This window comes from Mixophyes fleayi, chromosome 4, assembly GCF_038048845.1.
Source record: "Mixophyes fleayi isolate aMixFle1 chromosome 4, aMixFle1.hap1, whole genome shotgun sequence".
Taxonomy (NCBI): Eukaryota; Metazoa; Chordata; class Amphibia; order Anura; family Limnodynastidae; genus Mixophyes; species Mixophyes fleayi.
This window is the reverse complement of record NC_134405.1, coordinates 211,163,515-211,182,502: the sequence shown is the minus strand read 5'-3', so window position 1 is coordinate 211,182,502 and position 18,988 is coordinate 211,163,515. Positions and strand designations below refer to the sequence as shown.

The 18,988-nt window shown below is 39.4% G+C and overlaps 2 protein-coding genes across 6 annotated transcripts in view; one reads left to right on the top strand and one right to left on the bottom strand.

Annotated features, from left to right (window-relative positions):
* SYCP3 (synaptonemal complex protein 3) overlaps positions 1-18,988 on the top strand; it is a 746,653-nt gene that overhangs the window by 537,856 nt on the left and 189,809 nt on the right. The gene's annotated exons all lie outside the window — the stretch shown is intronic.
* DRAM1 (DNA damage regulated autophagy modulator 1) overlaps positions 1-18,988 on the bottom strand; it is a 70,223-nt gene that overhangs the window by 19,695 nt on the left and 31,540 nt on the right. For 2 of the 5 annotated variants that reach the window (XM_075209270.1, XM_075209271.1), the window contains one exon: positions 17,851-17,946. The exons of 1 other annotated variant lie outside the window; for it this stretch is intronic. Coding sequence is in view for 2 of the 4 variants with exons in the window: in XM_075209268.1 (XP_075065369.1) it covers positions 10,235-10,368 (134 nt within the window). In the remaining 2 variants the exon portion in view is untranslated. Of the gene's footprint in view, positions 1-10,234; positions 10,626-17,850; positions 17,947-18,988 lie in introns of those variants that run through there. 2 more of the 5 variants (XM_075209268.1, XM_075209269.1) reach the window with 2 other exon arrangements.

Below are 18,988 nucleotides of genomic sequence, written 5' to 3'. Positions count from 1 at the left end.
AAACATATGGCAAATAATCACTTCTACTGAGGAAGCGGTTACTAAAGGTACTGATTTCAATATCTCATTTCAGATTATGAGGTGGTGATATCTGCTGAAACAAATGGCTGTGATGTGATTAACTATGCCACAAATTCAGCAAAAGCAAAGGTCAGCAGGATCTCCAGGCCACTCCCCCATGTATTCCATGCCTGGGAATAAGTAGTCATTCTATAAAAGTTTACACTTTATTTTCTTATTACAAGCTTCAAACCGCACAATGAAATCTATACAGTAACTTTATAACGACAAGACAGTTGCATATTAAGCTTTAAATGGTTGATCACAAGTAATAGAGTAAACTGACAAAATTAACTTGCACACACAAAAAGGTATTAAACTGTTTGCAAAGCAACAAGGTTGTACAGCCCAGAATTGTTATCACTTCTGAATTTTGTGCTTGTCACATACCACACCTTCTCAAGCGGCTTTCATTTCTTGGTATCTTCTTCTAAATTACTTGCTACTTATTTTGTTTCTTTAATAGATATAGATAAATATTGGTCATGATGCAGAGCTGAATGCAACATGTGCAGGGCCATCTCTTCCATTGGGCACAATGGGCAGGTGCCCGGGGGCCCTGCTGGCAAGGGGGCCCGTCCGAGGCAGCGCTGTAAAAAAAAAATCCTGAAAAAAAAATAATTAAAATAATTACCTGCGGTCACGTCAGCGGCGATCCGGCTCCCTCCCTGGTCCTCTCTTCCGTGCTGTGCTCGCAGTAAATACTGGATGTGATGTCACGCCCAGCATTAACTGCGAGCACAGCACGGAAGAGCACAGAAGAGACTCAGCGACGCGGAAAAAAGAACAGAAGGGGAATCAGATTTAAGGTAAGTTAAGGGGGCCTATATGTATATATATATATATATATATATATATATATATATATATATATATATATATATATATATAAATAAATAATCACGGTTTTTTTACATACATATATTAATAAAAGCCCATAATAAAGTAATTGAGGTGGCCCTGAACATGTGCATAATTTAAAAGTAACGCCCAAACAGGCACATTCTAAAATAGAGCATTTCAGTCCATATGCTGAGCGTCCATCGTCCATCTCTGCATCTGTAGCATTTGTGTCAGGTTTACAGCATGAGAACTTATACACACATACACAGAACTAGATAGTAAGCACAACAATACTTTGTAAACATTTGTTTTAATAGAAAAAAAACTATGCTATTAGCAACCATATAATACAGCAGATATAACCTCTTGCATACAATTGAAAGTAAAAGAAAAACATTTTTTTAAATACATACACAAAATCCTATAATATATGCTCAATGAAGAAAACAATCATCAGCTTCAGAGGGGAAATTGCAATCAGCCAATCAAAAAACTATTAGCTAGTGAAGTGATAGTCATCATCATCAGTGTGCACTTGCATCAGCCCCCAGGCTGGTGCAATTAACACATCTGTAAAAGGCTCTACATTCATTGCTTGCAATTCCACAAACATAACCTTACTGTACTTGGCCTAATTTACAACGCTCCTTCAATAGCACATCCCACTGCAGCACGCGCAAGTGCGGATGCACGCAACTCTGCATAGAAGTAGATACTTGCTATTGTATGTGATCATGTGCAGAGCAAAAACATGCAATTTACACTACCCAAACTCCCTGTGCCTCCATCCATAGCGACGTTAATTGGCTTTCTATCACATTAATAGTCTTTAATTGAGTGGCATTCATTTGTTAACACTGTGATTATTGAATGCCTTCACTGTAAGCACCACCATATTACAGAGCATGTAATGTATATTTAATCATTCGTATCAGCCCCTGCCCGATTGGAGCCTACAGTCTAAATTCCCTAGCACACAAACAAACACCATCTTTTCAGCAGCTAATGAACCTACCATTATTTTTTTGGACTGTGGGAAGAAACACGTGCAATCACGGAGAGAACATACAAATGCCACACAAATAAGACCCTGGTCAGAATCAAACCCATGACCACAGCACTGTGAGACAGTAATGCTAACCACTGAACCGCTATCAATATCAACCATTCAACATCAAGCATTATTAAGGCGATAACAAATGAACTAACCGGTTCTGAATAATGTTGTTTGGCTAGTAATGGAAATAGATAGAGCATTACACATTCATTTCAATAATCTATTCATATAAATGAAGCTATAAGTGCACCTGTGCATTGAGGTGAAAGGGTACATTATTTTATTTATTTTCTTTAATTTAACTGGTTTTGACCTCATCTCGACTATGTGAAACACTGAAAACATTTTTGGTGATTTCCAAGATTGAATTACTAAATCAATCTGTCATAGATTCACCTAGTTTTATATTTATTATTGTTAAATTTGTGATTTCAGTGATTTTGCAATATCTGGTATTTGTTTGGGGAGCTTTTGAAAATTGGCGTTTTATAGGTCAATGTGCCTTTTGCTAATTTACCTTTAGTACATCTTCCACCATATATAAGGTTTTCTCCTACATATGCTCTTTACTATGCATTCTCTCATCTGATGTTAAGGAGATTTATCAAAACAACAGATCGAAGACTCTTATCTTGGTGCAATGCAACCACAGACTTATCTCTCATAAACTTAGCCACAGAACTATTTCCCCAAAACTGTAGGTTTAGAGAAAGCATAGAGTGACTAACGTAATTTTTAGGGATATATTTTACAAGGCAGGATTTAAGAATTTGTACAATTATCACATAATAAACTAGCTTTCTGGAAGCAGCATTATTGATTGTGTTTGACTTATTCACTAAAGACACACCTAACCAGAGGTTTATACCTGCTTTAATTAGCCAACCAAAAGTTATTTTCACCTGAATATAGTGGGATCAAATGGAAGGTTCAGTTAAACATTAACTATACTTATGGCTACAACTGTGGTTATCATAATACAGTACAGCTTGCCAACATTCCAATACAATTTTCAGTGTTCACAATACTACAAGGAACGGAAATCTGTGCTCATAACCAGGTGTAAAACTAGAATTTTGGTGGCACCATAGCAACATTTTGAAGGGCCCCCCAGGATTCTAGGGGTCTCCCTTTTCTTGACGACCTGGCCGGCTGTCTCCTCTTTACCGGCTTCTCCTGATCAGAGATGAAGGAAACACAAGAGTTTGCTTTCCTTCAAAATAAATCCCTTGCAGTATTGGCATCCACACAGTAGGGAGCTCATTAAACCCCTTACTGACCGGGGACACCCAGAGAAGAGAAGGGCCCAGAGAAGCATGGGTAGCAACTACACAGGGCAGCTGAGGGGCCCGTAGCAGATGCTACCCCTATGGTAATGCCCCTGCTCATAACACACCCAGTTTTTGGTGTTGGTTTTTACTATTTCAAATTTTACAAAGTATATTTCACAGACTTCAGATTCTGGATATCTATATATTGAGAAAGGATCCACTGTAAAAATATTTCTACTAAATCCTCTCTATTCACAATACTGGATACTTTGGTGGCAGTAGCCCTAGAGCACTCATTCTGCTAGGCAGAAGACGTCTTTCATTAATAACAATGCTGCCTCAGATCTCTACTGCTATGGAAAGAGCTGAGCAGAGGTCTATATGTGAATTCAAGGATCCAACTAAATACAGCAAATTATGATTGTCCCAGAGGATGGATCCTTACCAAAGTACTTGTATGAGGCAGTTTAGTTAACCATACTTGAAGTGGGACACCCCCTTTAAAGTCCTATATGTTATGACTGTCTTTGTTTTGTATCTGGCAGCAGTACCTATAAGCCACCAGAGGTACTACTGTCCTGCTCCTGAACTGTGCAACATGCCTGAAAGAGTTAATCTCCTTGTGTGATGCTAATTAGAACTGCACCTGTCGCACTGCTTCAAATACCTGCCTCTAGCTGTGCTCTGTGCAGTTCATCCGTTTGTTCCTGGCTGCTGTTAACCTGCTTCTGTTCAGTATATACCTTCTGGATTGAACATCTGTGTATGACCCCTGCCTGTACCTTGGACCTTGCCTGCTTGCCCGAGACCCTGATTTGTTTGCCTGTACCTTGGACCATGCTGTTTTGCCTGTTGCCCTGACCTTTTGGAATGACTTCTGGACCTCACTTATTCACTTGATCTCTGCCTGGCTATTTGGATTTGTTTATCTGATCTCTGCTTGATCACTAGACTCTGTTTGCTTTCCTGGACAGCCTTGTGCTTTCTGGACTGGGGTAAAACTTGTAATACCTGTTCCTGCCATTTTTACTATACAGTCTCCTTAGGAACCTGTTCTTATCAGTGGATCTGAGTTATCTCTGTTTGCGTATTTACCTGAATAAAGACACTTTGCTTTACACTTCCGTTGCTCTTCATGAATGCACTGGGATTCATAACACTATACTTTTAAAAATATTGCCCTGTTCTGTTATAAAGTATGTGTTGCAAAAGTAAAATATTAGGTTATCCTCTTTGGTTTACTATTGTAAAATAACTGCATGTGGATTATCTGTTTTACTATAAGAGACCTGCACAGCAGCTAGGATTCACTTTATGGTATCACACCATCAAATCTACAACTGAATGGCTCAGATCTAAACACCATTAAGATACTGTGGCAGGATGTTAAAAGTACTCAGTATTACTGATGTATAAGTGATGCCTGAAAATTATTGTGTTATCATATGCCTGCCTCCCAGGTATAAAGCCTTGATCACTATGCACCAGCTGCAGGACCATGATAAGACGCATTGCAAGTATTTAACAGCAAACTTTGATGTCTGTATTCAAAAGTGAGATCAACCTATAGCCTGCACAATTGGTCAGATCCTTCTCTGTCTTTGGGATAACTCTATTTGTGGATTCAATAGCCTGTTGAGAAGGAATTGCATTGCAACATGCTGTTAAATGGGGAGGTCAGGCTATTAAAAGCAAGCAGCTGGATTTCAGATGTTTAATTGTTTAGGCTACATCCGCATGTGTATTATCTGCACACAAATCTTAGTGCCTGTGGGAACAGGCAGCATAGTCGGCACTGTGAGAAGAGTTGCTGGGTAACTTGGTAGGGCTGCTCTAGATGTTGGCCATGTTGTACAGATTATTATAGAAATTAAGAAACACATTGGTTATTTGTTTGGACTCATAGCTTACTGCACCTGATGGTGTTTTAATGACTAGGATATTGTGTTGATATAGTTTGACCCTAAGTCTGGAGGCTATCAATTATTTGTCCTTGTCGCTTTTTTCATAGAAAGATTGAGTAAGCCATTGGAGGGCTGTTTCTGTGCTGGCAGCTAATAAAATAAAATATCTAGTACCCCTCTGGCTGCAGTTAACTATGCTAGGTCTTCTCGGGACTTATTATGTTTTAGACACAGCTATTTTCTGTGTTCTTTGCTTCCTGGAAAACATAGTGGAGCTGATTATACTATCTTGAATTACTGGTTTATGAGCCTTCCACAACAACATGGATGATATCTTAGGGGTGGTGTTGGTGTCAAAGTATTTTGACACATATTGGGCCTGATTCATGTTTGGACGTAAGTCCCTCTATTTGTCGTATCTTGCGTGAAATAAGGCCCAGATGGTTCATCTTATAGACACAACAAAGAATATAAAGGTATTCTAGTCCCTATATTTGTCGATGTTGTTCATTGGGTGTTTGGAAAAGGACGGTATTCCATGAAGCAAGTTTTCGCCAACAAGTTGCACAAACTATGATCCAATCAACCTAATTAATAAACATATGAAATTACTGTCCATAATTCTGCCCATTATAATGAATATATATCTCCCCCTTTTATGTTGCTTTTTTCGCTGACCATTAAGCTGTTAGCCATCCATATGAGTCAGAAATACACAATGTATGGCAATATAAATGTAACTAAAATAAAATTTAGTTTTCCTTTATGCCGATTATGTATTAACCCTCTCAAACATTCCTTTTGGGGAGTTCCACACGATAGGTAACCCCTCAGGTTTAAATGTTAGCCCAACTAAATCAGATGTCTTAAACATTAACCTTTATCCCAGTGATTTATTTAGTGAAGTTTCACATTTTACTTTCCTTGGCAAACTGCTTGCCTGGTGTATCTAGGTGTACCATAGTACTATACCAAGTCTTATGATGCGCTTTATTCAGCAAACTAACCTTAATTAGTGAAATTTCTTAAAAAAAGGACCTGAAGCAGTGAGACAAATATGCAATATCATAAAGTAGAAAATATTGTGTCAAGAGGATATTCCTACTGAGAATACTAGATTTTTATTACACATTACCTGTACTAATAATTTAAAAAACTTTGCTGAAGCTGCAACAGAGCCTTAATGGAATCTCGGGAATCACGATGCACAGACACAGGCAATGAGGGGAGCTAAGTGTTCCCTGTATAAAGTTTTACAACCTAGCTGCTCTCATCAACAATATAGCCCAGTGGAATCACCCAGAAACTCCCAACCTAAGGGCTCTGATAAATGGTAAAACAAATAATATCTACCTGCTGTTTTGTGGCTATATAATGAGCATAGAATTTTTTCTGCAGACACATCCAGTTATTTGCTGCTCCTTAGAAATATGGAAACTCATTGGCAACACAGAGGATTTTATCTTGGCCCCATTTCCATTCCCTCTCAGTGTTACAGACCCTGACATTGCCAGAAACATCCCTCTATCCATGCTATATAAATGGTTTAACTGGTCCGATCAACCATAGCAGATATAGTGCAGAATACCCTGGTCAATGTTGCTAATGAAGTTGATTGCCTTCATTATTGCCAACCAGAGATTTGGGCATAAAAAAGTAAAGAAATATTCTATGCAAAACAACTTCAGAAATTATTATGAGCTTGCACCAAAATATGAAGGTCCTCACTTCAGCTCTATATAAAATCCTTGATGCTTTTATTAAAACACAATTGATGGTTACATGGGGTGTTGAACTAGTGTCATGGAGTACTTTGGGCTGAAGGTCACCTACGGGTATTGGTGCTGCTAAACAAAGAGGCGTGGAGTCTAACTCTGGTCTTCACAAGGGACCCCCGCTAGGGAGTTCGCTGCAAGAGACATGCAGGTCGCGGTCCTCCAAGATAGCTACCGGCGAGGTGTGTGGTGAACAGGTACAGAGAAGCAGGCAGAGGCGAGGTCAGGAAGCCAGGAGTGAGAACCAGATTGCAGAGTAAATGCCAAAGGATTATCCAAAGCAGAGTCAGGAGAAGCCAGGTCAAAACACAGGACGTCAGGAAGAAGATTGTGACTAGTTGCTGGAGCATAGGAAGACCTAGATACTCTGGCACCCTAATGGTACCAGAGCCTCCCTAAAATAGAGAATACTAAAATCTGATTGGTGGACAGTGGCTTCAGCAGTCAGAATAGCCGACCGCCAACAGGAAGTATTGAAGAAGCATCTCGTTGAGCTGGCAACAGATGCGCATGCACCCCTAGTGCTGGGCCCAGCAGGCGAGAGCGGAAGCGCCCCATTGCCTAGCCCTAGGGCACACAGGGACAGCAAGAAGGTGTCCGTCCCCAGCTGCAGAGGACAAACGGGGACGGCACCTGACAACTAGATTATTTTAGGTGAAGGAGAGTGGGAGGATATTTGACATGGAGTCAGACAATATTTTACAACTGTTGCCATCCTAGAAAATAGCTACAATCCTGGCCAAAAGTTTTGAAAATGGCACAAATATTATTTCTCACAAAGTCTGCTGCCTCAGTTTTTATGATGGCAATTTGCATATACTCCAGAATGTCATGAAGAGTGATTAGATGAATTGCAATTAATTTCCAAGTCACTATTTGCCATGACAATGAACTTTATCCCAAAAACAACATTTCCACTGCATTTCAGCCCTGCCACAAAAGGACCAGCTGACATCAGGTCAGCGATTCTCTCATTAACACAGGTGAGAGTGTTGATGAGGACAAGGCTGGAGATCACACTGTCATGCTGATTGAGTTAGAATAACAGACTGGAAGTTTAAAAGGAGGGTGGTGCTTGAAATCATTGTTCTTCCTCTGTTATCCATGGTTACCTGCAAGGAAACACATGCAGTCATCATTGCTTTGCACAAAAAGGGCTTCACAGGCAAGGATATTGCTGCTAGTAAGATTGCACCTAAATCAACCATTTATCGGATCATCAAGAACTTCAAGCAGAGATGTTCAATAGTTGTGAAGAAGGCTTTAGGGCACCCAAGAACGTCCAGCAAGCACAAGGACCGTCTCCTAAAGTTGATTCAGCTGCGGGATCGGGGCACCACCAGTGTAGAGCTTGCTCAAGAATGGCAGCAGGCAGGTGAGATTCCATTAGCAAGCACAATGAGGTGAAGACTTTTGGAGGATGGCCTGGTGTCAAGAAGGCCATCAAAGAAGCCACTTCTCTCCAAAGAAAACATCAGGGACAGACTGATATTCTGCAAAAAGTACAGGGATTGGACTGCTGAGGATTGGGGTAAAATCATTTTCTCTGATGAATCCCCTTTCAGATTGTTTGGGGGATCTGGAAAAACGCTTTTCCGGAGAAGGAAAGGTGAGTACTACCATCAGTCCTGTGTCATGCCAACAGTAAAGCATCCTGAGACCATTCATGTATGGGGTTGCTTCTCAGTCAAGGGAGTGAGCGCGCTGACAATTTTGCCTAAGAACACAGCCATGAATAAAGAATGGTACCAAAACATCCTCCATGAGCAACTTCTCCCAATCATCCAAGAACAGTTTGTGTCAAACAATGCCTTTTCCAGCATGATGGAGCACCTTGCCATAAGGAAAAAGTGATAACTAAGTGGCTCAGGGATCAAAACATCGAAATTTTGGTTCCATGGCCAGGAAACTCCCCAGACCTTAATCCCATTGAGAACTTGTGGTCAATCCTCAAGAGGTAGGTGGACAAACAAAAACCCATAAATTCTGACAAACTCCAAGCATTGATTAGGCAAGAATGGGCAGCCAACAGTCAGTAGGTAGCCCAGAATTTGATTGCAATTACCCTGGCATGCTGTCAGAGGTCTTCAAAAAGAAGGGTCAACACTGCAAATATTGACTCATTTCATAAACTTAATGATGTAATTGTCAATAAAAGTCTTCGACACTTATGAAATGCTTGTAATTTTACTTCAGTATACCATAGCAACAAGGTCTAAAAACACTGAAGCAGCAAACTTTGTGAAAACCAATACTTGTCATTCTCAAAACGTTTGGTCATGACTGTATAGAAGACTTTATAGATGGTATTACACCCGTTTGATTTCATGCAATATTCCTGCATCCTCAATGCAGTGCTGGAAAACAGTGGTACCAGAGGAATGATGGCCCATATTTGGTGGCAATGACTGGCAATACAGTCATTTTGTTAAACAGTAATATGTATCATTAACTCTGTCACAGCTGCAGATCTCTCATAATCCCAACAAGATTTCTACTCTCACAGAAATAAACTAAAGTGTACAATGGCAGCAGGGTGGAAAAACCTACTAGTCCCTCAATTACTTGTTGGATGGAAAGAGTGTACTTGAAATTAAGTGGATCACCGATGACGTAACACTGCAGACGCAATAGAACACTCATGGTACCCTACAGCAGTTTGTGTTCATCCTTAAATACTGCTTTCAGACAACACAAGCCAAACAATGTCGTCATTAGGAACACCCCTAATCTGCCTATTTGTATGTAAAAAATACACCACTTTTCCTTCTTTTATGTACTCCCTTCCACCACCCTACTGTGTATTTTATACTGTATACCGAGTAAGATCAATAAAAATTGTTGTTGAAAAAAAATACAGATTTAAAGAGGATGTTCTTTCTTTTTCTCATGACTATGTTTTAATCAAATTTCATAAACATGACATTATGGGGATTGTAGTGCTTTAACCACCACAGAGAGTATTGTGCACCTCGATACAACTATATGTAATGGTTTACATTTAGGATCAGACTAAAGTCCATGAAATAATACATGAACATATGTCTGGGTAATTAATTATGCAGAAGTCAGAGAGAAATGTGTAATAAAAGAGCTGCCAAACACTGGTTGAAATTGTGCAACAGCAGAAAGGAAATACAAAAAGACAGATCTGATTTGCCATTTCATACATAAGAGGAAAACAATCACAGCATGATGAATTATACACACACAACATTAATCATAAGTTAAATGTATGATAACACTGTCTATATGAATGCTATGCTACTGCTATGAATTAATGCTCAGAGTAACTCTCCAGACACAACTGGTTACAGGTCTTACCTTATATAAGGTACAAAAGGAACCACATGTCCCTCAAGCAGTGCGAAGATGTAAGAGACAATAAATGCTGCAGAGGCCCAAATAACCAAGATACAAGGCAACAAAGTTGCATTTTCCATGTTCCAGCAAAGCATGGGGTCTTCTTCCTTTGCAGCTGACAAGCAGGAGCAAGCTCTAAGTTCTAGGAGGAAATGTCTGGCTATTTATCCTGTGCTGTATGTGATCAAATCATCATGAAGTACAAGTGTAATTCAAAAGAAAATCGAAACTTATTCTTTCCAAGTTTTTAAAAACATTTCATGTGACCTATTTGTCTGCAGCTTCATAGTCCCCCCCATTGCCTATTCGTATACACTTCCCTTTTCTCAACAAAGTCTCTTTAGAGTATTCATCTTTCAGTTCAGTTCTGAAACTAACATGTCGTAAGTCACACCTCCTCCAGTAATACACTTCTCTTCCTCATTGTAGACAGACACGGTGACATTCATAGCAAATATGTTGTGGACAGTGAAAACATAACACCCTTCAGAAACTATTAAGCTTTATTATATGTCCACACACACATATATAACTGTTATTTACATTGAATGTGTTGTGTTATATGGTTGGCTCTATATAAATAAGTGATAATAATATAATAACTTAATATACTTAAATTAGTTATTGTCCCTAACTAAAGCTCTGTATTTATATGTGATTACAAATATTTATCAATGTGTGCCCTTTCAACAGAATTTCATTAAAATGTTAATAAAAATTAAGGAAATCTTTTTATGCTACAACTAGACTTGGACTTTATGTAAATTAATTACCCAGCAATATGGGTTACATTTAATTCATATCGCAGCCTTTGGTTTTAGAGCAGGACCCAGGTTTGCGGAGACACATAACATACACCTACAAACAGTGGGGCTGATGCCGAGTTGAATTGACCCCAGTTTGCTAATGTAAAATGCGCAATTTGGCACTGCACCTGATCACTAAGTGAATGGACATACAAGCAGCAATGCAGACTTGCGAGTGTCTGGCACTTACACCTCCTTTCAATTGGAAAGGTGTTATGAGTGAGTTTAGGGGTGTGTACAGTAAGGGTGTGTTTGCGCAAATGGCGGCTCATGCATACCTGCAGAAACACGTATATAAACCTGTTAGTAGGCTATCTTTAGCACCTGTGCAAATACACACTGATGATGATCACTTGGTGCACGCCAGGCAAATATACTGTCGATGTGCAACCGGATGCATCTCGAAATGTGTATGACTCAGTATATGGGCAGAAAATCGCTTTTTTAAAGAATAATTTACAACCATTTTGAGGCCAATTCTCCATCAGCGCCAATCTGTTTCATCATTGTTGGGCTTCTCACTGTTTGATAAGTCATTCTAGTCAGCAAAGGACGCGCTAAAGAGAGAACATCATGTAGTCAACTGCCTAAACCTTTTGCAGCACTCAGTCCTCCACTAATTTAACACTTTTTTGTCACGCTAGGTTGGTCAAAGGGATTATTTCAATTGATTTCAAGTTGGCAAGTCTGAGGACTGCATACTAAAAACTGTGGAGATTGACCATACATGTGTAATAGCAACTGTCCAGCTTTACAGGGCTGATTCATTGAGGGTTAAAGTAAACAGATGTTTGTTGTTTTTTATAAATGTAAAATAACTAGATGTGTGAATAAATGAAAATGTAACCCAGATAAAAGTTATCCTTTAGACTGATCCTGATTTTCAGGAGAAACAGATATATAGTTCTCTGTTTGATGTTGGTAATGTGTGAAAAATAGACTAAAATCAGGACTTTTTGTTTTTATATATCATACCTCCCAATGTTGGTTTCTCTGGCAGAGGGATGGGGCGTGGCCATGGCACACTGGGGGTGTGGTCACACCCCCAAGTTGTGCTTAATGCTAGGCTGCCCCGTTCTCTTCTCCCCTCCCCTCCAAACCACTTGCAGAGCAGCAATGGACAGAATTTCCCCCAACTTTCCGACCAATATATATATACTGCATATTGTCTTCTAAGAATACATAATTGTAATTGCTGTGCAAGTTAATACTATCATGTGTTGCACATGTCAACATTATGACAACCCTTTACAAGGAATAATTAGAGCAGAGCTATCTGAACTACATGAGGTCATTAAGATGTACCCACTAACATTCAAACATCTGACTAGCCTTTTTAACACATGATATCAAGGAACCTAAAGGTAGCCCGCCATCAAAGGATAGTGCTTATATATTTATCTTCCTGCAGCTTAATCGTAGCTCTGACAATTTCCTGATCGTACAGTGCAGCATTTATATTTTGCAGCACTGAAGGAGCCACATAACCTTTCAGTGCTGCCCCTCAATTGTAAAAAAAAAGAAAAGAAAAAAAAAAAAAAAGAAGAGTAGCCCAGAGGACATCTTACACCTTCCCCCTTGTCAGTGCTCCCCAGCCCTGACATGAAGGTACTGAGCGAAGGGACGCAATGTGCTTCCTGAAGACACATCACGTTGAAGCTATTACAGAAATCTCTGCTCATTTTCCCGCGCATTGCATAGAGATGCAAAGGAAACTGAGCGGGGATTTCTGTACTATATTAACCTGCAAGGCGTACAGTCGTACATCAATGTCCAGCGGCACCTCGCAGCTAATTGATATACTGTATATGTCTCCTTTTAATTGATATTCATGTAAGATAATTACAAACAGCTCCCCCTGTAAACGTATTCCAGTCTGGACCGAAGCTATAAAAAATGCAGCTACAATAACTGAAAAGAAAAACCAGAGAGGGGAGAAAAGATAGGGAAAGATTTTAAAGGGAGAAAATAGTGAACAGAGGGGACCCTGAATCATCAAGGAATGCAAATGCCGATACGTTCTGTATTTTGCGTCAAATTACTCTACACATGTTCGGAAATGGACTATATGCCTGAGAACGCAAGGTCATGCAATTCATGTTCAAATGAAAAGGACAGCGCGGTGGCTTAGTGGTTAGCGCTTCTGTTGTTTCAACACAGAAACATCCACTTTACACTGACAATAAGTTCTCAAACTTTTCTTCTTTAAAGTCTCTTGCTCTTTGCTTATGCACAGAACCAGGCCACACCCAACTTGTGCTTTGCAGAAATACACATTTCCTAGACTTCAGCAACATATATTTGTGTTTTCTGCTTAGTCTTGAACATACCTGCTTTAGAGCAATTACCAGACTCAGTCCATGAAAACACTTGATTTCTTTGCCTTTAATATGTCTCTTACTGGTCTTTGCATACACTTTAATTTTTCCAACACAAATAGCCAGTTTTCACTGACAGCATTTAACCCCTCTCAAATCATCATATATACAGCAAATCTGTTTAAACAGTATTTCACAGTAGGATTTATTACTCACATCCACGTGGTTCTCTGTTTCCCACTGTTGCTGTGCATAAACATTACAATTTTTAGCTGCTTTTATCCACATGACAAGACATGCACGTATTGCTCCACGGTGTCTGTCTCTTTTAAACTTTCCAATCACACACAAAGAGCCGGTTTCTGCAAGTATCTCCAAGACTGCTGCTAGATCTTTGCAAGCCAATTCTCCATCTTATGTGACACCATCAGGAGAGTAGATACCATCTCCTTGGGGAAGATGGCAACGAACAGCAGCAGTAAACCACAAAAGACCAGAGGTTTCATGTTAAAAGCCACAGCTAGTTTATTCACCAGCTTGCAAACAAAACAAAACAAACAAAATCCTAGCCGTCTGGCTACTAGCTAATACATTTTAGCGACACCCTCTCTCAGGTGTTGGACCTTGTGTCCAAACACACACTCAACATATATTGTTGCTCACCACAGCAGAGTCTCTCAGGAGGCAACTCACCTCCTCCTCCTCTGAGACAATCATTGCATATTCTAGCTGCCTTTTCACAGGGACCTCACAGGTGCATTTCTTGATCAGTCCGTTTAGAGACTGGCAGGCCAGAAGACCTGGACTGGGCCTTATGTATGTAGCCCACCCTTCTCTTTCTCCATACATAACACCAGGGATCCTTACCATGTTTTGTTAGTGCAGGGAAATACCCTGTGGGAAGCTTTACCCACACATCTACACATTCTCTCTGGTGTTTTTTAACGTACACAATGCTGGAAACCTGGGACACATACTTCTTTCATTTAGCCTCCTTCCAGTGACTCTGGTCCGCATCCCATTCCAATCCATGGGTGTCAGGTACTGATTATTGTGGTTAGAGTACTGAGTGGTAAAAGAAGCAAAAAGGCATTTCTGCAGATGGAGTTGTATGTGTCTGTGCTTTCAAACTGGGAGAGCCGTGACAGGACGACTTTAAGTGAGGATTGGACAAAATGTTGTATTTGAAAATGTAGTAATATTTTTTACTGGATACGTGAAATTTTTCTTGTATTTCTGCAAGAGTTTGTGGTGGAAATGTGTGGTGGAAGTGTGTGATCCCCGCAGTCTTCCAATCAAAGGCCATAGAGATATTTGCCATGGAGGGAAAAGAGGGTTGGGGACAAACAGGGAAGGGTGACTAGACAGGCACATTCTATCGCACCTCTAGTGGATGTATGTGCCTCAATATATTTGTGTTGTGCAAGAGTCTGTGGATTCCACAGAGGTGGCATTAACCAGGATTGATACCCATATCCCGAGTCTTGGCTTAGTGGTTAGCACTTCTGCCTCACAGCACTATTCCCAACCATGGCCTTATCTGTGTGGAGTTTGTATGTTTTCCCAGTGTTTGCGTGGGTTTCCTCCGGGTGCTCCGGTTTCCTCCCACACTCCAAAAAAAACATACTAGTAGGTTAATTGGCTGCTATCTCTCTTTCTGTGTGTTTATGTTAGGGAATTTAGACTGTAAGCTCCAATGGAGCAGGGACTGATGTGAATGAGTTCTCTGTACAGCACTGTGGAGTCAGTGGCGCTATATAAATAAATGGTGATGATGATGATGAAAGGACACTTATGAAAGCTTACAACTTGCAGTAGAAAGCAACGCATGGGAAAGAGCTATTCTTTCAAATAACTTCCCAAATCCATGTCCCACATCTGTCAAAGCCCGCTCGCGCAAACATAGTCCACACCCCAATAAACTCTGAAAACGGACACAAAAATAAATGTAAAAGAATACAAGGAAATTGCAAAAAGAGAATTTGTGAGGAAGTCAAACAATGCATCCCATCACCTTCTTTAAGTTAATTAATTATACAGTATTGTCACTGTAACATAATCGCTCCTTGGAATAGAAAACAACTTTTTCTTGAAAACAATTAATATCTTGATTATATTAGTAATTATAATCAAAAACACAAGTTAATAAACAACTGTTAGATTGTGTTATAGATACAATATATGGGCCTCATTTTATATTGAATGTCTTCACTCCTTTCTCTACATCCAGGAGAGTATCTCTCCTGTCAAAATAAAGCATATCCAATTATTCTGATTTTACCGAATAATGGTATCTTTGAATAGTATATTTTGCATTTTATTTGGAATTAATGCTATTGATAGATGTAATAAGACAGCTTATGTAAAAGGGGTAACACAAATTCTAAAGATTTATTGGTGAAATTTTCTTGATCTAAGAGTTGCTCTGAGACATACTGAAACAGGGTTGGAAGTGTGAACAACATAACCTCTTATAAAACTATGCTTTCCTGTTTTTTGCTAAGTAAAGCTTATTCCGATTAATTTCAGTTGTTTTTTATTTTGCCCTATAATACTGGAGAATATAATGAAACAATTACATGCATCAGATTTAGTTAAACTGATTAGTATCTTCTAATTATGTATGTTTAAGAAATAGAAAACTGTCTGCGTTTATTCCCAAAAAGTGAATGGTTCAGATATCTCAAAATGTTCAAGATATTTCCTATTTTACTTATGCACAACAAGTCTTAAACTAAAATCACAGGACAATGACAGCACATTTCAGGAATGTTAATTAGTAAGCCTGCTATTTGCTGACATATACAGCATATAAAGTGGTTAGCACTTCTGCCTCGCAGCACTGGGGTCATGAGTTCAATTCCCGACCATGACCTTATCTGTGTGGAGTTTATAAGTTCTCCCCGTGTTTGTCTGGGTTTCTTCCGGGTGCTCCGGTTTCCTCCCACACTCCAAAAACATACTAGTAGGTTAATGGGCTGCTATCAAAATTCACCCTAGTCTCCGTCTCTCTTTGTCTGTGTGTTTAAGTTAGGGAATTTAGACTGTAAGCTCCAATGGGGCAGGGACTGATGTGAATGGGTTCTCTGTACAGCGCTGTAGAATCAGTGGCGCTATATAAATAAATGGTGATGATGATGATTTCCCAGGGGTAAAACACGTAGGTGTTCAAAGCACCCGTGAGACACTAGCAGGGAAATTCCCTTCCGTGAAGTGTGGTAAACATCTTTGTTTTCTTTTATATTGGCTGTCTCAGTCTTACACAATGACATTACAATTTCCAGTTGCTAAATGCAAGTGGAGGTGGACAAAGCAATGTGCTGCCTCAGCAAATTTCATGGAACTATGTGCAATTTTAGTACTTCGAGATAGAAAAAAAAAGAGAACTGTGTCATTTCCTATGACTCGAACCTTGCACAGTTCATGTATAAAGCATAAAGTGAAAGGCTGTTAACAAGATAGTTTATTTTAAGACGGATTCTTAACATGTGGGTTGGACTGTCATATACAGTTGTACTAGAAAGTTTGTGAACCCTTTCAAATTTTCTGAATTTTGGCATAAATGTGGCCTTAAATGTGTTCAGATCATCTAATTCATAAAAATAGAAAAAGAGAACCCAATGAATTAAATAACACACAAATTATGTAAGTTTTCATTCACTTTTTTTATCAGAATCATCCAACATTTAATTTCTATGTGAACCTGGGGACTCACGGTGGCTAAGTGGTTAGCACTTCTGCCTCACAGCACTGTGGTCATGAGTTCTCCCCGTGTTTGCGTGGGTTTCCTCCGGGTGCTTCGGTTTCCTCACACACTTCAAGAACATACTGGTAGGTTAATTGGCTGCTATCAAAATTGACCCCAGTCTCTCTCTCTCTGTCTGTGTGTATACGTTATGGAATTTAGACTAGAATTAAGCTCCAATGGGGCAGGGACTGATGTGAATGAGTTTTCTGTACAGCGCTGCGGAATCAGTGGCGCTATATAAATAAATGGTGATGATGATGATGATGATGATGAACCTAGGCTATAAGTAACTGGTGTTACACTTTTGAGCAGCAATGACTTCAATCAAACGTTTACAGTATTTGTTGATGAATCCTGCGTATGGGCATGGAGAAATTTTGGCCCATTCTTTCTTAGAGAACTTTTGTATGAACACCCGCCTCGGGTCCTAGCACCACTGTAACTGTGGTATGACAGTATTCTGTAGTAAATGGATTATTTCTGAAAACCTAAAGGAGTTTATATTTGAAACTTAAAAAATGGTGAACACCCTTTTTTACTCATATGCACATAAACCAGTGAGGACAAAGGGCTTAGAAAATATAAATGAACTATTCAGTATTTATTTATTTTGCTTATGGACAAAATATGACCTATTACATGCACTGTCAAATACGTGTGTAAACAGTTTGGAATATTTGGTAGTGTATGTACTGTTATGCTTACCATCTGCTGTTTATAAAACCAACACGCTATCAGCACTGTAAGACCATTGTACCACCCACACAGGTGTTTTAGCTCATCTGATACAATCTGGAGATTCTGAAAGTGAGAAGCATTTTACACTAGATTATCATCACATTCCTTTCAGAGAGGCACGCTTACTACGCGGAAAAAGAAACAGGTATTACAGTAATATCATGAAAAATCATACTTTATAGAAGTGTCTCCTTGCTATTTGCACTTTGTTTTCAGTTCCTGATTCTTGCTAATCTGTGTTCTGAAAATTACAAAGTTACAAAAATTCCTGACAGATGGCTCAGCAACATGATCATCATTTCCTTATCACGCACAACCTCAGTAGCTGGATAAGGTGCTACAATATGCCAAATGGTTACATATATCTCATAGAACAATTTTGTCTCACTGCTCCAACTCTAGTATAACATAAGTAATATCATATTAGGAAGCATTGTGGGACATATGGATGGGTATAATTAAGATAGGACTGGGTATGTTTGACTGTGGGACTGATGTGGGCAAAAGGCTGGTTACTTTATATGGTCCTAATCCTTAACACTTATACTTTTTATTTTTTTGCAATCCCGCTACCATGCTATCCATCCCTTCACCATGTAGGGATGAAAATTGTGGCCAATATCTAAGAAGTTGGGTATCACTGACAATGAAATCCAAAATGCCACTTAGCCCTACAGAGCTATGCTTACCTATGCTGAGCAGCATGCAAGGAAAAGGGAGTGAATTTCCCTCCTCTGTTCTTCTCTATACTTAAAAATATGCTCTCTGGCAACTTTGTGTTTGTCTTTTAGTTCTTCCCTTTTTTCATCTCTCCTTTTCATTTTTGTCATCTACAAAATACTATCATGTGTCATTGTACTCAGCAGAGTCATAATGTATATACAATATGCAGTTATATTTGTTTAATAAGTTACCCAATTGAAAATGTCATATCAAGAGGATGCTCAAGACTATTCTGCAGCAGTATAAGGTTGGTCGCACACACTGCAAATTTCTGTAGTGATATCAGGCTATTGGCTGGCAGTGTGGCCCAAAATGACCTTCATGCCCTATAATAATATGATCGTTGGACGACGACTACACATGACTGCTATAGACCTTTGTG